Source organism: Palaemon carinicauda, chromosome 3 (assembly GCF_036898095.1).
Source record: "Palaemon carinicauda isolate YSFRI2023 chromosome 3, ASM3689809v2, whole genome shotgun sequence".
NCBI classification, from domain to species: Eukaryota; Metazoa; Arthropoda; class Malacostraca; order Decapoda; family Palaemonidae; genus Palaemon; species Palaemon carinicauda.
In genome coordinates, this window is record NC_090727.1 from 201,203,423 (window position 1) to 201,226,861 (window position 23,439).

The 23,439-nt window shown below is 40.2% G+C and overlaps 1 protein-coding gene across 1 annotated transcript; it reads left to right on the forward strand.

Moving 5' to 3' along the window:
• The first annotated feature begins 14,008 nt into the window (after positions 1-14,008).
• LOC137636522 (uncharacterized) lies at positions 14,009-22,509 on the forward strand. The gene is made up of 2 exons (XM_068368939.1): positions 14,009-14,570; positions 22,451-22,509. Exons 1-2 carry the CDS (start codon positions 14,009-14,011, stop codon positions 22,507-22,509), a joined length of 621 nt encoding a protein of 206 aa, XP_068225040.1.
• Positions 22,510-23,439: the final 930 nt, after the last annotated feature.

Sequence of the window (23,439 nt, forward strand, 5' to 3'; positions counted from 1 at the left end):
ATAGAAAGAACTCCCACCCATAACAGTGCTCAAAATGAAAATCAAAGCAATAGATGTAATAAAATGGATGATTAACTGCAGGTTACTTTAAATATATACTTTATTCTCATATTAGTCTTACATAAGAACTGTCATGGGTCAGCAAATAAAGGATGGATTATAACCTACCGTGGATCTCCTTAGGACCATTAATAGTAGCACGTCTATCAGGTTCAGGAATCAGAGTCAGACTAATGTAAACAAACAATTTCGACTGGATTATCGTACACGAGCCTTATGAATTGTCGTTTTTTCAACCAAAATGATCGTACACAGTTTCAATATAATTATTAGGGAGTTACAAGATTGACTTATTTCAAAATATTATAGAATAATTGTTTAATTCAACACATACATATACATTGTATATACTTAAAGTGTATACTTAAAGTATATATCCTACATCGTACCAGACATAAAATAATCGTGTATGTATGATAATTATCGTACGAGTGGCAACCTTTTTCCTCCTAACCCTTAACCATTAAGGCAATGTTCGTGTTTAAAACAATTATGAAATAAATACTTGGACGTAAACTAGTTAACAGTGGGGACATTTCTAGATGAAAAATGATAATGAATAACAAAATAATTATACAATAGCTGGATTAATATCTTCAATAACCAGTTATTCTCTATAAATTTAAAGTTGAAGTCGAATCTGAACTCCGAACACAACCTCCAAACAAAACAAACTTGTTGTCAAGGAAAAATGGATAATTTTAATTAAATAAACATCTTTATATTGTTAAAATAATGATAAACTCCAATCATCAAATAAATCTATATCTAAAATATTTAATATATTCGACAATATTCAAACGAATAGTGATTGAAAACTGCTGGTTATCATCTAAGAAATATTGCGTTTATATAAAAAAAAAGTACCTGGACGAAAATTCTTTAAAGAAACTTTTGATAAACTTATTACCAGGATTGACTACTGCAATTTTATCCATTACAATTTACCCAAAGTGCAACTTAAGAAATTATAAAACATAATATACAGCAGCAAGACTGATAAAAGGTGTCCCACCTAGAGAAAGGATCACCCCTATACTAATTGATTTACACTGGCTGACCATTAAAGCGAGAATTAAATTTAAATTATGTACAATAACTCACTTATCAGAACCGGGTGTCCAAAATACTTAGAGAATTGCTACATATTGCTACAAATTCTCGTGTCGACATGAGAATAGTTAGATGGCTTCAAACTGTTGGAACCTAGATTTATGTCTACTCTACGCTCTTGAGCCTTTAAATATGCGGCCCTAGACTATATAATAAGCTCCCACGAAACATAAGAATGATTGAAGACATCAAGGCTTTCAAGAAGAAACTGGAGACTTATTTCACGTGTTTTTTTACAGTGATGATTTAACAGTATATAAATACGAGACATGAAACATTAAATACTCTGAACGAATAAAGTAAAACGACAGTGGAGGTCCTGTAGAGAGTGGGGTTCCCCTGCTGTATGGGACCGGAAAAGCAGCCATCAAAGTAAAGTAACAGAACTTCAAAAACTTTTCCAGCTTTAAATTGCTGAAGTATAACACTACTAATGTATTTCGGAAATAAAGACATAGGCCTAATGATTCGTATTAACCATCTAAATGATTTTTTTGCACGTTGTCCCTGAAAATGCTTCGTAAGGCACAATACTAAACATACATTTAAGTAAAATAAGTGAATTTCCTATCTATACTACGTAATTCATCGCCATAATCATTCAAGCATAATATATTCAAATGATAAAATCCACTTGATTCCACGAACCAGCACTAATTTCCGTCAAAATATCTTAATTGTTGAATTAGTCTGTTGGTCGCAACCTTCTATTACAAGGTTATTACTCCACGCTTTTGGTATCCATCGAATTGTATACATATACATATACATATACACATATACACATACATATACATATATACATACACACATATACACACATATATATACATATATATATATATATACATATATATATATACATATATATATATATATATATATATATATATATATATATATATATATATATATACATATATATATACATATATATATATATATATATATACATATATATACATATATATATATACATATATATATATACATATATATATATGCATATATATATATACATATACATATATATATACATATACATATATATATATACATACATATATATATACATACATATATATATACATACATATATATATACATACATATATATATACATACATATATATATACATACATATATATATACATACATATATATATACATACATATATATATATACATACATATATATATATACATACATATATATATACATACATATATATATACATACATATATATATACATACATATATATATATACATACATATATATATATACATACATATATATATATACATACATATATATATATATATATATATATATATATATATATATATATATATATATATATATATATATATATATAAAGAAAATAACGCGTAATTTTCCATGGTTAAAAACGGTACCTGCAAAATAAAACACCAAAATAACCGGGTTCTAAAAAAAAACAATTACAAATGCAGAAAAGTAAGCAAACACCAATAAAGTTCCGTAATTTTCTTTAAAAGTTGAACCAGAAACTCACACGGAAGTTTAAGATAAAAGCTTCGACATTAAATGTAGGTATAACCCGGACCCCTTAAATCTTTGGAATATATTCAATAGTTGCGAAGACGAAATTATTACCAAATGGCGAAAAAATTGGTGTTCTATAGCATTGGAACTCGGCAAAGGTAATTAAGAAAACCAAAGTCACAGGATGCGGTAGATAAAATAGGATATAAATAGGGGTATATCGTCCTACGAAACAGCGCCATGATGCATTTCAGTGTTCGTATTCATTATATTTTCTTTATCATCTACGCTTGCTGACGTAAAAAGTCTCATTAAAGTTAATATAATGACGTAGTGTATTAGTTTTAGTCTTATTGAATATAGTTATATAGCAACAACGTTATCAGCACCAGGCCTACAAGAAAATGAATTCACATGTAATTACTATTAACTGAAGCTAAAATCGAACTTGCCTAGTAATAAAACCTCGTGAAATCAGAAGCTTAACAAATAAGCTGTAATGACAACACAGTACATACCTTTTAAAAGGTGGTAATCAACCATGAACACGAAATTAAAATATACTCTTCCTTACAAAGGTTTCTTAGTATCGATCGTGGTGGATAGTGAAGGCAAAATGGTTGTCCTGACGCGAGAAAGAATAGAACGACACCTAGGACAAGTTAGTTGACATAAGCAAGGACGCAGGATAAGGGGAAGTTTAATAAGGAGTAGAACTCGTGGTTCAGCGTCCTTGTGAGAGACAGAGCCATCTAGTGTTCGTTATCTGTTACCGAAGATTTAAGGATATGAAAGAAAACCATTTTTTTTTCTTTTTGTTTTTACCCTTGGCCTTTAATGATAAACTTTGCTATTGACCACAAATTCTACATTAAGAAAATTACAATAGATATAATTACATATTAACATTAATCTATTATTCAATCGATATATTTACATTATTTTATATACAACGTAGTCCATGAAATTACAGGATTTACAATAGTTCCTTAGCATATATCGAAATTAAAAGCATTAAGCACATTTCCTATAAATCACTTTAACATGAAATTAAAAATCAATATTAAATCAAAGGAAATACACGTTTAATTCATCGTATATATATATATATATATATATATATATATATATATATATATATATATATATATATATATATATATATATATATATATATATATATATATATATATATATATATATATATACTTACAGTGACTTCACCCCAAAGGATGCTTTCATAGTCTTATCATGCGATAAACCCTGGGCTTACTCACCACAGGACCTACAAGATTGTTTATTTCCTTATTTCTTTTCCTCACTGGGCTCTTTTCCCTTTTGGAGCCCTGGGACTTATAGCATCTTGCTTTTCTAACTAGGGTTGTAGCTTAGCTAATAATAATAATAATAATCAGTTGTTCGTATAATGTCCATTCTAACGTATTTTGTGTATCACACAGCATAAATGTTTATTATCAAATCCACATTATTGAAATACAGAGAATAAGAAAGTCTTTATCATATATTATATTATGTTATGGTCAACACTGTAACACTAGAAGAGTTGGAAGACACAGGCCTACATGGCTGAGAACTAGGAAGCTTGAAGTGGGAGATGATGAATGGAGAAGTATTGATTTAAAAGCTCAAGATAGAGACGACTGGTGGAGTCTAACTGAGGCCCTTTGCGTCAATAGGCGTAGGAGAAGAAGGTTATATTACAATATATTATAAAAGAAGGCGTTAATTTTATTCCTTTTCTCATTGAATTGATTATAAACTTGTGTGTGTGTGTGTGTGTGTGTGTGTGTAGATTGCCTTACCGTTGTGTAAGACACGGTCTCTTGCCTTAGGCAGCCCGTAAGAGAATATTGTATAAAGTGTTTTTGTTCTCTTTAAATAGTAATATGAATATGGTGTCTGTGGGTAAACTTAATATGAAAGGGATTCAATGAAGAGTGTACATAATTACTTTATAGCTTGATAGTTAGGTTACGTTAAGTTTAGATAACCGAAGCTATTTAATGTTGCAACCACCACGCAAAGCAACAGGGGAACAAGGTGGGGACAGGCATGACAACGGAAAAAAAGGACTGGTAAAGAGACTCCTTTTTTAGGTCCACGAAAGGAAAATTGTTGATAGAGTCTATCGAGTAGGAGAGAAAGTAGGAAGGAGGAGATCGTGGGAAGGAATGCAAAGCGATTTAGTCGGAGGTAGAAGAAGGGCGTAAAATATCCCAAGCAAAAGCTTAAGCAGTAGGGAGAGGAGATAGGTTGAGTGCTAGCAAAGAGTAAAGAGAGCTAGCAAACATATAGGAAAATCTCAATAGTAATAGAATTTACAATATAGTTAGAGTTAACGCTTAGAAGAAGTCTGTATTACGCACCCATGGTGGGGTTTAAAAATATAGCAAGGTTTGTGTGTGCAGTTAGCAGGGGGAGGAAGAAAGGAAATAGGAAAATCAAGAGCTGTTTCCTTATGAGGAACACGGCCAAGAAATAACTATTCTCCAATCAACCTCTCCTACTTTGTACAGTGTGTTTGTTTATCGGTTGAGTAGGGAAGGGATGCGTAGAGAGCCATCCCTAGTGGATAGGGGTAAGGATCCCGTTTGTTATGAGTAATGGGTTTGCAAGTCCGACAGTGATATGAGTTACCTAGCTATTAAATAGGAATGAGTGTCCGTATGTAATAAATGTTTGAGTTACATAAAAGACTATTTTATTGGTTAAAACTGTTCTGTCCACAGGGGGATGATATAATATGCAAGAGGTTGCAGTGATTAAAAGACAGGTCTTGATGGCTTGGGTGCTAGGTAGAGACTGCCCTTTATTCATAGCTACATGGGACTACATGATACCACATCCCCCTTATCACATACAAAGAATTGATTACACATAATAACTAATCTGGCATATAAGTACAAAGAAATAAACGATGAAAGTTCCATATTCAAACGTATTCCATTGTTTTCATCCCTTCATAATAAACATGCATAGTACAATTTGTGATTGTGGATAATAATATAAACATAACAGCTATTATCTTTGCAGACTGGTCAGAATAGTGTTGGTTACAGCAGGGCAGTCATAAATATGAAAATAAATGGCAAATTATAATTTTTTTTTTTGATGCAAAGAACAACAACACCCAAAATATATTAAAACAAAATGGAAACCTGATACACATGTAACAAGTGTTCGAAATTGAGCCTGTTCTCCAGTCCGAGACTCGTAAATTTTCAAATAAAATTCATTATTCTGAATCACTTATCAGTCCTGAGACTGATAACTTTTCTTGAGTTTCAAACTCTGGTAACGACCTCTCAGAATTTTCGGTCATGAAACGAGGGGGGGGGGGGGAGTTGTTACTATTATTTAACTTAACACTTTATGGGAATTTACGGTATGTGACCGCGTTACTTTCAATATATCTGGATGGGGTTTTCACCAGCCGGCCTGACTTGGTATACACCGCTGTCGGGTCTGTAGTGTTATCACTAGTTGCGGGTCTTTGGTGGGTTATTTCGGTCTCACTAGGTGGCGGCAGCGAAATATCTGCGGGTCGTGGTGGAGGCTGTGCTGATGGTGTTGGAGCCTGCTGCCGGGCGTTGGGCGGTTCTGTGTTTGTCGCGAGCGGTGTCGGACGGATGTGGGACCGGTTCCTCCTGAGGCACGCTCCGTTTTGGGCTTAAACAATGTATGATTGGGGTTCTTCTGACTTACGTACCACTCTGCCTGGCACCCATGTGTGGCAGGCCTTGTCGAATATTCGGACTGGTTGTTCGGGTTGGAGGTCTGTGAAGTGCCGTTGTGTCCGATTTGGTCCTAGGCGGTCCTGGAGGTGGTTGCGGGTCGTGATGTGTGCGAGATGTGATTCGTATCTGCCTGGTAGGTCAGTGGTCACATCGCGACCAAACATGAGCTCTGCGGGGCTGGTTGTCTTATTGTTGATCGGGGTGGCCCGTAAGTGGAGTAATGCAGTGTGCATATCACCGCCTGTCTCAAGGCATTTTTTGATAATCGCCTTGCATGTTCCAACTGCGCGCTCCGCGAGGCCATTGGACTGAGGGTAATGTGGGCTTGATGTGATGTGCTCAATACCCCAGGCTTTTGTGAAGTCCCTCATGGCTGCTCCCGTGTATTGAGGTCCGTTGTCTGAGACCAGGGTTTTGGGGCATCCGAACAGCGAACACAGGAATTTGAGGTGGTTGGCCACACTTTCAGATGACAGGTTTTTTAGTTCGGTGACTATCGGGAATTTTGTGAAATAATCAGTTGTGATCAGATATGTCTTGTGGCCAATTTGGAAGATGTCCGAAGCGACTTTGAACCAGGGCATTGGGGGAATGTCATGATGCGTGGTTTCACTAGGACTTTGCTGGGGCTGATACTTCTGGCATATGTCACATGCCCTGACCTTGTCCTCTATATCCTTTGCAATTTTGGGCCAGAATACACACTCCCGTGCCAGGGCTTGTGTTTTTGTGATCCCTTGGTGGGACCGGTGGAGCTGGTCCAATATCCGGCCTCTGACCTCTTTGGGGATGATAACTTGTCGCCCTTTGAATATGACTCCGTCTTCCACGGCAAGGCATTCTCTGTATAAGAAAAACTGGCGGATATCGGGGTGACAGCCTTTTACTGAGGTAGGCCAACCCTCGATGATAGTATGCTTGAGAGTGCGCAGCACTGGGTCGGTGTCAGACCTATGGCGGACCTCTTCCAAAATCTGGGGACCAAATTTTATGAGTGCAACTGATATCACGTCGATTTCATCTGGTTCCAGACCGTCCACTCGTGTATCCAAAGGGATTTCCTTGTCATTTTGTGGGTTAGGAAGGCGTGATAGGGCGTCGGAGAGTACAAGGGTTCGTCCTTCCTTGTACTTGACCCTCAGGTCATACCCCTGCAGTTTCAAGAAGAGACGTTGTAGTCTAGGTGGGGCACTGATAAGTGGCTTCTCCCAGATATTAACGAGGGGTTTATGGTCAGTGACAGCTTCGAAGTCTCTTCCGTATAGGTAGGTATGAAATCGTTGCACACCGTGTACTAGTCCAAGGGCCTCTCGCTCGATATTGCTGTAATTTGCCTGCGTTGGTGTCAGGGCTTTGCTGGCGAAGGCTATTACCTTCCCGTCTTGGATGAGGGCCGCCCCGACGCCTTTTTGCGATGCATCGACTTCAAGAGTCACGGGTCGAGTTGGCTCATAGTAAGACAGCGTGCTTGATGGTGCTATTTGGCGTTTCAGGTGTTGATAGGTGGATTCATGGTCTTCTTCCCATTGGAAGAGCACATCTTCCTTGATCAGATCTCGAAGTCTTTGTGACTGAGCTGAGTAATGTGGTACATAGGGGCTGAGGTAAGTCATTACTCCCAGAAATCTCTGTAGTTCCTCTTTATTGGAGGGTGACGGCATGCTATGCAGGTCGTGTACCTTTGACGGGTCTGACATCATGCCCTTGCTGGTATAGCGTGTTCCGAAAAACTCGATTTCTGGTTTTGAAATGGAGCATTTCTTCGAGTTTAGGCTGAGTCCGTGTTGGGCTGCACGCTGCATGAACCCCATCAGGTTTTTGTCGTGTTCCGACTGGTCTTTCCCACATATTGCCACATCATCAGCGATGCCAACAACACCTGGGAGATTCTCGATGATGGAGTCCATCCTGGCTTGAAATATGTCCCGGCTTACATTCAGCCCGAAAGGTAGCCTTGTCCAACAATACCGGCCGTGTGGTGTTCGGAACGTTGTCAGTAGTTGTGAGTCCTCGTGTAGCGGTATACTCCAGTAGCCTGCTTTGGCGTCTAGCTTGGAGAACACTTTCGCTTTGGAGAATACCGGGTTGATCTCTTCTAGAGTGGGAATCTTGTGGGGACATCTTTTGAGGTTTTGGTTGAGCCGCTTGGGGTCCAGGCAGATCCATAGGCTTCCATCGGGTTTTGTGACATACACAAGGCTGCTACACCAGTCTGTGTGTGCCGTTACGCGTCTGATAACCCCCTCTTTCTCCATAGTGTCAAGCTCGGAGTTGATGCGGGGCTTCAGGTGGATACTCACCTTACGGGGCGGATCACAGAAAGGTATCGCGTCATCCTTGAGGTGGAGCATCGCGGGCTCTTTTAGTTTGCTGATACAGTCAAACTGTGCTGGGAATTGTGCTTTTAGTTGTTCGACTGACCTAATAGGGCCTTGTTGGCTTGGTTGCTCAGGTATTCCAGTAACGTCGTTGACATTGATATCCACAATACCGAGTTTTTGGCATGAGGGAAGGCCAAGTATGGCTGGACCAGACACATCAACCACGAAGAACTTTTCTTGCGAGAATGCTGGGTTGCTGAGTTTGCGGACGCTGAGCACTAGTGACCCTAGGCAGGGAATATTGTCGCCACTGTATGATGTTAGTCTTACTGATGGTTCTGGGGATAGTACGAGGCTGGTGGGTGCATCACAAAACATTTGCTTGTATGTCCGCAAGGGCAGCGTATTGCCACCGGAACCTGTGTCGATTTTGAGTTTCAGGGGCCCATAGGCTGGGGGGTTTTCATGCTTGACCATGAGCTTTGAGAATGCTTCTCGTTTCAGTGCCACTCCTATGTCGGATATCGTTATCATGTCGAAGTTTGGCATATAATCTGTTTCTTCATCAAGATTAGGGTTTTCATTAACCATGACTTCGTGTTGCCTGTGGTTAGGAGCCCGATTCGGCCGTGGGTAGGAGCGCCCTCTTGTCTTGCTCTGACGTTGTGTCTGCTGCATGTTGTCTCCTGGCATTGTTCTACCTCCATCAGTTTTGCGGCACATCTTTTTCCAGTGCCCCTTGATGCCACAACCACTGCATCTGTCATTGTAAGCAGGGCATGACCTTATGGGATGGCTAAGCCCACAGTTCCAGCAGGGGTTGTCCGTGGTTTGTAGTTTGTTCCGTGGCTCGTTGCTTTCCCTTCGAATTGCATCCACGTTGGTATGGCTTGTACTTGTGTTCTCAGAGCTCATCTGTATGGAGCGTAATGATGCCGTGGAGGCCGCAATGGCCTCGTATTCCCGACCTCTCTCTAGAACGTTGCTCACAGCATAGCCCTTCGGTTTAGTTAGGAGTTCTTTCCGAAATTCTTCGAATTGTGTTCGTAGTATGGTCATTTCGATAAGTCGTTCGTTGAGTTCTCTGTCTTCAAACTCGCACTTTGTCGCTTTTTCACGGAGTCTGGCCAGGAATTGACTGATTGTTTCAGCAGGTTTCTGTTTGGTATTTGCAAATTCGAGGCGGTGAACTCGGAAATTTATTTTGACCGTTGCATCAACCTCACTTTCAATAAGCCTCCATATGTTCTGCGGCACACGTTGCTCCTGTTCAGTGAGGCCACTCGCCAAGATACGCCTCATGCCCTCATCGCCGAGGGCAATTTTAATTTTAGTTGCTTGCTTGCCCGGGTCTGTGACTTCCTGGTCTTCGAGGTATAAGTTCATGCGCGCCTTGAATGCACGAAATGACTCGGCCAGGGGCTGGTGAGCCCAGTCCATACTTGGGCATTTAGGCTGGGCCATGATTGGATTTGGTTTCGAGTGTTACACAATAGATAGAGAGTGATTGGATTAATAACACAGTTTACGGTTCACGAAAAGAGACATATAATAAGAGTATGGAAATCACTACAAAAATTTGTCACTGGTAGTCGGCACGGTTTTCAGTTTTGTTTACACTGCTGAATGTACGTCGTTGTTTGGCTCATTTTGTGAAGTAGTGCGCGGATAACAATGGCCAAAATACTTGTAAGTAATCTATTCACAACTTTCTTCACTATTCTCACTGTAATCACGGTGCACTAATGTCCATTCTATGCCATATTCTGACGATATAAGTTATGTACGGTTGTTATCTGGGCCAGTATGACAGTCTTTGTTCAGTTGCCGTTGGGTGAAAATGGCGTCATCTGCGGCCGCTGGTAATAAACTTGGGCTGATTATGAGTCCTCTTCTCAGTTATTACGGACAGGAGAGGTATGTAAAGTGTCTCTATGGTCCAGGTTTGTTGATGGAATGGCGTGGGTTGCGTTACCATGCTGCCACCATGATATGATATGCAAGAGGTTGCAGTGATTAAAAGACAGGTCTTGATGGCTTGGGTGCTAGGTAGAGACTGCCCTTTATTCATAGCTACATGGGACTACATGATACCACAGGGGAGAGGTAAGGAATAGGATAAGATTATGAGGTGTTAACCTGAGTAAGTGAAAATTGTGTTTGAGATCCCATAGACTTAACCTAGGCCTAGGTTGTATTCTGGTATGCTGTACTGAGATTTTAAGAGGCCTATGTAGGGAAATTACTTTATATGGGATTGATTACGCATAGAAACAGTATGTATAGAGTAACCTAGTTTAATCTAAACGTTTACTTTACATTATTAAGTTATCTGGGAGGGGGATAAGATCATGAAAAACCCGAAAGTATGTGTGTGTTTTCTAGTATGTGTTTAGTTACTTGTACAGCTGTGTAAGGAGGAGGGAGATTTATGGATTGACGGAGGGGGAAGGTTTCTATTTTCAATTCTAACAATCTTCCAACTGTAGAGATAGCAGAGACGTAGTCTGAAAAGAATGGTAGTTAGTTTGCTACTGAGAGATTTAGACATATTATGGGGGAGGATATTAGTTACCTCAGTGTATCACTTCGCAGAACGGGGACCCTCATGCAAAACTTGTCGAATTAATCTTTTCTTTTGGACATGACAATAGTCAGTCATTAACTTTTTGATATGTGAGAGAGAGAGGGTCTGCATGTTCTGCTTATGGTGGGACACCTCAGAGCACTATTAGCGAGGCGGTCAGCTTCATCATAGCCTTTATGCTGCTAATCAAGAAGATATGCTCTTTAAATTTACGTTTTAAAATACTCTGTATAGCACCTCTTGAGTCGGTGTGAATGGTAGTGTGACTGTATTTTGAAAAGGAATTCTCCCATGCCTTTGCAATGGCATAGAGTTCTGCCTGTAGGATGGAAGCATGGTCAGAAAGCCTCCAGCCACTGGAAAAGGTGCTGGAGAAAATAGCAGAAATAGCAGCAGGTAAATTCATTTCTACAGAGCCATCTGTGTAATAAACATTAGTAGCACTGGTACTGGCAATGGAAGCCAAAGCTGCACTCTTTAACTGTTGAGGAGACCATTGAGATTTGAATGCTGGAAGAACAGCGTAATTAACATCAATTGGATCAGGGCTCCAGGGTGCTGGAGGGACACAATTTTCATTAAATTTATCATGCTTTACGTTAAGTATGACTTGCTGGATGTTAACATCTCTAATTACTTGAATGAGTTTACCAATATAACAGGTTGGTTTCTTGCCTGAGAAGGTGAAGCCTCGTCCACGTAAGGGGCACCAGTAATTAATCTCATAGCATCATTTTGGATATCTCCAAGAGAAGACAGCAAATTTGAAGGGAGGAAAATGAGAGCAGGGGAAGGTAATTATTCTTTTCATTGCAGAATAACGAGAGTTAACTTCATGTCTAAGCAATTTAACCTGAGTGTGATGGAAAAGCTTATGGTTAATATTGACACCAAGGTATATGAAATTTTGAACCCACTCTATGGGGTGTTGCTAATAAAAAGAAAGGGAAGAGGCTCAACATACCTAATAAGCATTGCCTTAGTAAGGGCTCTTTGCATTTTTTGAGACTGAAAACGAACAGTGTGGACATACAATACAGATATCATCTGAATATATGAACACCTCTACTCCTTTGGGGAGTTCTATTAACAATAAGTTTTCACCGAGAACATTAAATAGGAATGGGCTTAATATCCCCCCTGTGGAGTGCCATTCTCCAGGGGGAGGAAAGGTGAAGTGGCACCTTGGAAAGTGACTCTAGCTTCCCGGACTTGAGTGTACTCTTGGACACAGGACAGCAGGTGACCTCTTGCGTACAAGAGAGAAGAGTATTGCAGCCGCACTGGCAAGTTCAAAAAGCCTTCTCAAGGTCCAGGAAGACCACAAGAGCCTGCGACTCGTTAATGGTGGACATGAGGTCTGTAATGCATTCGTGAGTGCCTACACCATTAGTGAATGCATACAGCCTATGGTGTCATTGGCGCTAGGAATATTGCCACTGGGAAAATTGCCACTGGGTCAATTGCCACCGGGAATATCGCCACTGGGAATATTGCCCACCTAGGAATATTGCCACCCGGAAAATCGCCACCATATTTTTTTTTTAAATTAAATGAAGTGAAATTAGTTCTCAGTGTAAAACTGTAACTCTAAACCCATAGGAATGGTTTAAAACATACAAACAGACCTACAACTTTATTGCGTTATATCCCCGACTTTTACTATCAGTTTTTCATTCAAGATTTTCCTTGTTATCTGTTATTGTTTCGACAACTGTTTACCTCTTAAGATTTTTAGATAGGTTTCCAAACCACCATTATTTAAAATTTTTAAGTTGTTTATAAACAAAAATATCACAATAACGAATTTTAGTATTTAGAGTTTAGTATTTCTGGAAACTTCAACCCACAATGGTGTCCATCATTAAGAGTGAACGTGAGAACAATATGCTTGTTGATGAGCAAAAGTTCATGTACCATAAACATGGAACAAATAAGGACGGTAAAATTATATACTGGGTGTGTAGTCAACGAAAGAAGAGAAACTGCAAGGCTAGACTACATACAAAAAAAAAAAAAAAAAAAAAAAAAAAAACATCGGACAACGACTTTGAAGTTTTGCAACATGTAGACGAACATACACACTCGTCAACGAAAGATCGTGTAGATGCCAAAGTTGTGCATGAGTCGTTAAAAGAAAAAGTGAAAACGTCTCATCAGTCAAGTCACGTCCTGGTAGCTCAAGCTACTCGATGGATCTGTCCTATCTCAAATACCCAATACTTACTTTTACTTTTAGAGGTTTATTTCTCGCCCTCCATCAAACACTAAAGGTCTGTTCAGGCGGGCCTTGGTGTATGAAAAAATAATTCCTTTCCAGTTAATATTTTGCTCTGTATCGTTATCAGTTATTTCGCTAGCATTTGTATTCAGGCTCAATAGTTTTCAGGTCACTATTATAACACTTTCTAAAAAGATAAGTCTTCAGGTTTTTCTTGAAGGCTGCCACATTTGTGCTATTCTTGACATCGAGTCACATAAGCAGGAATATTAGGAAGTGGAGACAAAAACTTTCAAAATTTTCCTTCCGTTCCATGTGGAAGGGCAGGATATTCGATACCACTAGAATTTACAGTCATAGACGGCCGGAAAACTTTCCTTCAATACGATTCAGGTATCGACGATGTGGATCGCATATTGATGTTTGCATCTGCTGGGCTACAAGATTTAAAACGTATTAAGAATTGGGCATTTGACAGAACATTTAAAGTTGCTCCGGAATTTTATTATCAACTTTTAACCATCCATGTACAGCAAGATAAACTGAGTATACCACGTGTCTTTGCTCTTTTACCTAACAAGACCGAGGTAACATATAGAAGAGTTTTTGAAAAATTGGGTGAATTTTTAGGTGGTGAAGAAACCGAAAATATTACAATTGATTTTGAAAAGGCTTGTTTTAATGGAATAAATGCGGCTTTCCCAGACGTTTTTCTTAATGGGTGTTTCTTCCATTTCTCTCAATCACTTTATAGAAAGAGAGTTGAATTGGGTTTCAAACAAGAATACCACAACAACAATGAATTCTCTTTAAAAATGAGACATTTTTCTGACCTTTCCTTTGTGCCAACTCAGGATGTTATTTGGGTTTTCGAAGAACTGTCAGAGGATGATGCCATACCTCAGGAATTTCTCGCTTATTTCGAATCTACCTACATAGGAATTGAGGGAGGGACAAGGAATAACAGACGAAGAGTTACAGGTACATTTCCACTAAGTTTCTGGAATGTTTACAGCCGTGTAGTCAGCTCTTTACCACGAACAAATAACAACGTAGAGGCGTTTCATAATTCGCTTAATAAATCAGTAGATAATGCCCACCCCGATATCTGGCGGCTGATTGACGCACCTAAAGATGAAGAACGCTTGGCAACAATTAAGAGAATCCATTTTATTATTATTATTATTATTACTTACTAAGCTACAACCCTAGTTGGAAAAGCAGTATGCTATAAGCCCAGGGGCTCCAACAGGAAAAATAGCTCAGTGCGGAAAGGAAAAAAGGAAAATAAAATATACTAAGAAGAGTAACAACAATAAATATCTCCTATATAAACTAGAAAAACTTTAACAAAACAAGAGGAAGAGAAATAAGATAGGAGAGTGTGCTCGAGTGTACCCTCAAGCAAGAGAACTCTAACCCTAAACGGTGAAAGGCCATGGTACAGAGGCTATGGCACTACCCAAGACTAGAGAACAGTGGTTTGATTTTGGAGTGTCCTTCTCCTAGAAGAGCTGCTTACCATAGCTAAAGAGTCTCTTCTACCCTTACCAAGAGAAAAGTGGCACTGAACAACTACAGTGCAGTAACCCCTTGGGTGATGAAGAATTGTTTGGTAATCTGTGTTGTCAGGTGTACCAATATTTAAACGCCAAAATAAAGAACATTCTATTGAAATACAGCACTTATAATAAAATTAGATATTTACGTTCAATTGCATATAATATGCATGTTTTTTAAATAAAAAAAAAATTCTGTTTTTATTTATGTACTCTATTTTTTTTTGTAATTTTTTAGAAGTGTTGGAAAATAAACAAGTTCTGTTCTGTATTCTTTCTCCTATATATTTCCTTAATGTAATTTTAAGTGATATAATATTCCTAAAACTATAATAAAAAGTAAATAATTTGCTGTCCTGTATTCTTTATTCCATATCGTAATTCTAAGTGATTTAAAGTTCATAAAACTATATTAAATGAAAAAAAAAATTAATTTGTCATAGTGGCAATTTTCCGGGTGGCAATATTCCTAGGTGGGCAATATCCCCAGTGGCAATATTCCCGGTGGCAATTGACCCAGTGGCAATATTCCCCGTGGGAATATTCCCAGTGGCAATATTCCCGGTGGCAATTGAGCCAGTGGCAATTTTCCCCGTGGGAATATTCCCAGTGGCAATATTCCCGGTGGCAATTGAGCCAGTGGCAATTTTCCCCGTGGGAATATTCCCAGTGGCAATATTCCCGGTGGCAATTGAGCCAGTGGCAATTTTCCCGTGGGAATATTCCCAGTGGCAATATTCCCGGTGGCAATTGAGCCAGTGGCAATTTTCCCGTGGGAATATTCCCAGTGGGAATATTCCCAGTGGGAATATTCCCAGTGGGAATATTCCCAGTGGCAATATTCCCGGTGGCAATTGAGCCAGTGGCAATTTTCCCCGTGGGAATATTCCCAGTGGCAATATTCCCGGTGGCAATTGAGCCAGTGGCAATTTTCCCGCGGGAATATTCCCAGTGGGAATATTCCCAGTGGCAATATTCCCGGTGGCAATTGACCCAGTGGCAATTTTCCCAGTGGGAATATTCCCAGTGGGAATATTCCCAGTGGCAATATTCCCGGTGGCAATTGACCCAGTGGCAATTTTCCCAGTGGGAATATTCCCAGTGGGAATATTCCCAGTGGCAATATTCCCGGTGGCAATTGAGCCAGTGGCAATTTTCCCGTGGGAATATTCCCAGTGGGAATATTCCCAGTGGGAATATTCCCAGTGGCAATATTCCCGGTGGCAATTGAGCCAGTGGCAATTTTCCCGTGGGAATATTCCCAGTGGGAATATTCCCAGTGGGAATATTCCCAGTGGCAATATTCCCGGTGGCAATTGACCCAGTGGCAATTTTCCCCGTGGGAATATTCCCAGTGGCAATATTCCCGGTGGCAATTGAGCCAGTGGCAATTTTCCCCGTGGGAATATTCCCAGTGGCAATATTCCCGGTGGCAATTGAGCCAGTGGCAATTTTCCCCGTGGGAATATTCCCAGTGGCAATATTCCCGGTGGCAATTGAGCCAGTGGCAATTTTCCCGCGGGAATATTCCCAGTGGGAATATTCCCAGTGGCAATATTCCCGGTGGCAATTGACCCAGTGGCAATTTTCCCAGTGGGAATATTCCCAGTGGGAATATTCCCAGTGGCAATATTCCCGGTGGCAATTGACCCGGTGGCAATTTTCCCAGTGGGAATATTCCCAGTGGGAATATTCCCAGTGGCAATATTCCCGGTGGCAATTGACCCAGTGGCAATTTTCCCAGTGGGAATATTCCCAGTGGGAATATTCCCAGTGGGAATATTCCCAGTGGCAATATTCCCGGTGGCAATTGACCCAGTGGCAATTTTCCCAGTGGGAATATTCCCAGTGGCAATATTCCCGGTGGCAATTGACCCAGTGGCAATTTTCCCAGTGGGAATATTCCCAGTGGCAATATTCCCGGTGGCAATTGAGCCACTGGCAATTTTCCCAGTGGGAATATTCCCAGTGGCAATATTCCCGGTGGCAATTGACCCAGTGGCAATTTTCCCAGTGGGAATATTCCCAGTGGCAATATTCCCGGTGGCAATTGACCCAGTGGCAATTTTCCCAGTGGGAATATTCCCAGTGGGAATATTCCCAGTGGCAATATTCCCGGTGGCAATTGACCCAGTGGCAATTTTCCCAGTGGGAATATTCCCAGTGGGAATATTCCCAGTGGGAATATTCCCAGTGGCAATATTCCCGGTGGCAATTGACCCAGTGGCAATTTTCCCAGTGGGAATATTCCCAGTGGTTATATTCCCAGTGGCAATATTCCCGGTGGCAATTGACCCAGTGGCAATTTTCCCAGTGGGATATTCCCAGTGGCAATATTCCCGGTGGCAATTGAGCCAGTGGCAATTTTCCCCGTGGGAATATTCCCAGTGGCAATATTCCCGGTGGCAATTGAGCCAGTGGCAATTTTCCCAGTGGGAATATTCCCAGTGGCAATATTCCCGGTGGCAATTGAGCCAGTGGCAATTTTCCCAGTGGGAATATTCCCAGTGGCAATATTCCCGGTGGCAATTGAGCCAGTGGCAATTTTCCCAGTGGGAATATTCCCAGTGGGAATATTCCCGGTGGCAATTGAGCCAGTGGCAATTTTCCCAGTGGGAATATTCCCAGTGGGAATATTCCCAGTGGGAATATTCCCAGTGGCAATATTCCCGGTGGCAATTGAGCCAGTGGCAATTTTCCCAGTGGGAATATTCCCAGTGGCAATATTCCCGGTGGCAATTGAGCCAGTGGCAATTTTCCCAGTGGGAATATTCCCAGTGGCAATATTCCCGGTGGCAATTGAGCCAGTGGCAATTTTCCCAGTGGGAATATTCCCAGTGGCAATATTCCCGGTGGCAATTGAGCCAGTGGCAATTTTCCCAGTGGGAATATTCCCATTGGCAATATTCCCGGTGGCAATTGAGCCAGTGGCAATTTTCCCAGTGGGAATATTCCCAGTGGGAATATTCCCAGTGGGAATATTCCCAGTGGCAATATTCCCGGTGGCAATTGACCCAGTGGCAATTTTCCCCGTGGGAATATTCCCAGTGGCAATATTCCCGGTGGCAATTGAGCCAGTGGCAATTTTCCCCGTGGGAATATTCCCAGTGGCAATATTCCCGGTGGCAATTGAGCCAGTGGCAATTTTCCCAGTGGGAATATTCCCATTGGCAATATTCCCGGTGGCAATTGAGCCAGTGGCAATTTTCCCAGTGGGAATATTCCCAGTGGGAATATTCCCAGTGGGAATATTCCCAGTGGCAATATTCCCGGTGGCAATTGACCCAGTGGCAATTTTCCCCGTGGGAATATTCCCAGTGGCAATATTCCCGGTGGCAATTGACCCAGTGGCAATTTTCCCCGTGGGAATATTCCCAGTGGCAATATTCCCGGTGGCAATTGAGCCAGTGGCAATTTTCCCCGTGGGAATATTCCCAGTGGGAATATTCCCGGTGGCAATTGAGCCAGTGGCAATTTTCCCCGTGGGAATATTCCCAGTGGCAATATTCCCGGTGGCAATTGACCCAGTGGCAATTTTCCCCGTGGGAATATTCCCAGTGGCAATATTCCCGGTGGCAATTGAGCCAGTGGCAATTTTCCCCGTGGGAATATTCCCAGTGGGAATATTCCCGGTGGCAATTGAGCCAGTGGCAATTTTCCCCGTGGGAATATTCCCAGTGGCAATATTCCCGGTGGCAATTGACCCAGTGGCAATTTTCCCCGTGGGAATATTCCCAGTGGCAATATTCCCGGTGGCAATTGAGCCAGTGGCAATTTTCCCCGTGGGAATATTCCCAGTGGCAATATTCCCGGTGGCAATTGAGCCAGTGGCAATTTTCCCAGTGGGAATATTCCCATTGGCAATATTCCCGGTGGCAATTGAGCCAGTGGCAATTTTCCCAGTGGGAATATTCCCAGTGGGAATATTCCCAGTGGGAATATTCCCAGTGGCAATATTCCCGGTGGCAATTGACCCAGTGGCAATTTTCCCCGTGGGAATATTCCCAGTGGCAATATTCCCGGTGGCAATTGACCCAGTGGCAATTTTCCCCGTGGGAATATTCCCAGTGGCAATATTCCCGGTGGCAATTGAGCCAGTGGCAATTTTCCCCGTGGGAATATTCCCAGTGGCAATATTCCCGGTGGCAATTGAGCCAGTGGCAATTTTCCCCGTGGGAATATTCCCAGTGGGAATATTCCCAGTGGCAATATTCCCGGTGGCAATTGACCCAGTGGCAATTTTCCCAGTGGGAATATTCCCAGTGGGAATATTCCCAGTGGGAATATTCCCAGTGGCAATATTCCCGGTGGCAATTGACCCAGTGGCAATTTTCCCCGTGGGAATATTCCCAGTGGCAATATTCCCGGTGGCAATTGACCCAGTGGCAATTTTCCCCGTGGGAATATTCCCAGTGGCAATATTCCCGGTGGCAATTGAGCCAGTGGCAATTTTCCCCGTGGGAATATTCCCAGTGGCAATATTCCCGGTGGCAATTGAGCCAGTGGCAATTTTCCCCGTGGGAATATTCCCAGTGGCAATATTCCCGGTGGCAATTGAGCCAGTGGCAATTTTCCCAGTGGGAATATTCCCAGTGGCAATTTTCCCAGTGGGAATATTCCCAGTGGCAATATTCCCGGTGGCAATTGACCCAGTGGCAATTTTCCCAGTGGGAATATTCCCAGTGGCAATATTCCCGGTGGCAATTGACCCAGTGGCAATTTTCCCAGTGGGAATATTCCCAGTGGCAATATTCCCGGTGGCAATTGAGCCAGTGGCAATTTTCCCCGTGGGAATATTCCCAGTGGCAATATTCCCGGTGGCAATTGAGCCAGTGGCAATTTTCCCCGTGGGAATATTCCCAGTGGCAATATTCCCGGTGGCAATTGAGCCAGTGGCAATTTTCCCAGTGGGAATATTCCCAGTGGCAATTTTCCCAGTGGGAATATTCCCAGTGGCAATATTCCCGGTGGCAATTGACCCAGTGGCAATTTTCCCAGTGGGAATATTCCCAGTGGCAATATTCCCGGTGGCAATTGACCCAGTGGCAATTTTCCCCGTGGGAATATTCCCAGTGGCAATATTCCCGGTGGCAATTGAGCCAGTGGCAATTTTCCCCGTGGGAATATTCCCAGTGGCAATATTCCCGGTGGCAATTGAGCCAGTGGCAATTTTCCCCGTGGGAATATTCCCAGTGGCAATATTCCCGGTGGCAATTGACCCAGTGGCAATTTTCCCAGTGGGAATATTCCCAGTGGGAATATTCCCAGTGGCAATATTCCCAGTGGCAATATTCCCGGTGGCAATTGACCCAGTGGCAATTTTCCCAGTGGCAATATTCCCAGTGGCAATATTCCCGGTGGCAATTGACCCAGTGGCAATTTTCCCAGTGGGAATATTCCCAGTGGCAATATTCCCGGTGGCAATTGACCCAGTGGCAATTTTCCCAGTGGGAATATTCCCAGTGGCAATATTCCCGGTGGCAATTGACCCAGTGGCAATTTTCCCAGTGGGAATATTCCGCGCACGGGTGTAATTTACCAATGAATTTTTTTTTTCAGATTCTTGTGAATGTAATTAAGAGAAAATATTATAGTCCGTTAAACTGAACATGGTTTTAATCTTTAAATAAGTGTTCCGATGATATAATTTAAGAGAGGTAAATTCTATCAAAGTACACTACTTTATTCAAATATACCAGAAGAAGAAAAAAAAAAATATTGCATTAAACATAACACCACGAAAACTTAAATGCGTTGTCTTACAATGGTACGAACACCAAAATATAGATGGCATTGTCTTCGCAAGGACGCTCAATAACACTTACTATATCCTACGTCCTTGCTTTAGCCAACTTAGCTTGCCCGAATTGTAATTTCCTTCATTCTCGCACAATGGCAGCCATTTCGCCTTTACCAGTGTTTAACTTAAGAGTGCTTTCCGAAAAGAGGTGTCTGTAAGTAAGAAATTTATATTTTAATTTCGTGTTCTGGTTAATTTCCGCCGTTCGTATGTTGGTTTTACGATTATGTGATGGGAGTGTTGAAGAAATTACGTTTGTGAAGTGTTTCGATTGTATGTGTACCTTTAATTAGATGTTAAGTTAATACGAAAACAAAGATGGCGCCTTTTAATGATGCAAACACCTAGATGTGTCATGGCGATGTTTCTCAGGACGGTAAATCCTTTTTATATCCTTTTACATCTATCACATCCTGCGTCCCCGGTTTCGTTAACTGCCTTCCAATAGTTCCTTTTTTATTGAACTGTTGTTTTTCGTCGCTTAGGTAATAATTTTACATTTACAATAATTGAATTTCCGAAGAGATATAAATGTAAGTGCAAATTTTTATACTTGCATTTAATATCGAAGCTTACATTTGTGCCTTTGTAAACGGTTTATGTTGTTTTTAGAACGTGATTATTTTGGTAATGTTGATACTTTGGCTTATATATTTATTTTAATGTTACTGTTCTTAAAATTTTTATCAATTTTTTTTCCTTTCCTCACTGGGCTATTACCCTGCTGGAGCCCCGGGTCTTATAGCATCATGCTAAGTCTGCTTTTCCAATTAGGTATGTAGGTAAGCAATTAATATATAGAATGAGACCAAAGCGAATATACTATGCCATCATTAAAATGAAATTATCTTAAACCTTAATGACTACGAAAACTGAAATGTATGGTGCATTGTCAACACTGATTTTTATCCTTTTATATCTACCGCATCCTGCGTCGTTGGTTTAGTTAATTAATTTCCCAGAGTTCTATTTCTATTGAACTCCTCTTTCGTTAGTTGGGTACTCATTTTTACCTTCCGTAATTGAATATATTCCGAAGAGAAAACTTTCCAGGTTAGTTTTATACTTGGGCTACATATAATTTCGAAAATTATTACCGAATTTGATTGGTGTTCTCTTACATTTGTGGTTTTGTGAGTTCCCAGTTTTACTTTGCAAGTGCTGTTTTTAACTATATGAAAGTAGGTTTTAATTTAATTTACACTAATTTAATTATTCTTTTATCAACTTAATTATGAAGCGTTCAGATTGTATATGTATTATGTAGCATGGCACTTTTTACTCAATGAATAAGACAAAAACTTGTAAAGGCAATATTCTTCAAGAGTATGGAATGATCAAAAGTTTACTTATTTCAACAATTTGGCATTTATTACTTAGTGTTAGCTCGTGGAATCGTAAAGTTGGTTTGATCATCTGTATAGTTATTTATGCTTTAACAATAATGACCATGAAGTACGTATTTAAAGGAACTTAGTTATTTTGCACATAATTTTTTGCAGATTTTTGTGCTTTAGGAAGTGTGTTTGGCCTGTTGGACAGTTTTCAAATAGAAATTTAGATAGTTTATACAAACCTGTGAATCAGTGTTCCCAAAATGCGTATAATCCAACTTATTTTTTATCAATTAGATATAATATTTATCGGAATTCGTGCCAGTTCTGTAGGAGTCGAAGTTTTACCCTTTATTATAATTAATAGACAATGTACAGAAGTGTTATATGGTACGAAATTAATCATAAAATATAACGCTGCTCAATGTTCAGACATTTTAAGGATTTTAACCTGAAGAGTCAGTTTTCTTTTAAAATTCATGGCTATCTATATGGTGGTTTAATTGGCTTAAGTTTAAATAACCTAGTTGTGTTTCTTAGATTTTATTTGACATTTAAATTGTTCTAAATGTTGTCAATTGCTATATATGGTTTGAGGCTCAAATAAGATAGGGCCATTCGAACAGAAAATGTTTTACTATGATTTGAACGAATTTGGGTAAAGTTGTGTATATAAAATGAGGTGATTTTATAAGGTATCGGATAATAATACTGGTTTCAAACGTAATATGTATACGAGGGTATTGCATAACTAATAAAGTAATAGACTTAATAGAGCTGGAAGAGAGACGAACATTTACATTTCACGTTTAGAGAAGAAATCATATATGAAGTGTTTGCGCAGAAAGTCGAAACCTGCTATGTACAAACGTACATACAAGAGACTATATTATTATTATTATTATTACTATCCAAGCTACAACCCTAATTGGAAAAGCAAGATGCTATAAGCCCAGGGGCTCCAATAAGGAAAAATAGCCCAGTGAGGAATGGAAATAAGGAAATAAATAACTGAAGAGAACAAATTAACAGTAAATCATTCTAAAAAAAGTAACGTCATAACAGATATGTCATATATAAACTATTAACAACGTCAAAAACAAATATGTCATATATAATACACTACAATAATACCCGAATTTGACGTTTATTTCGAC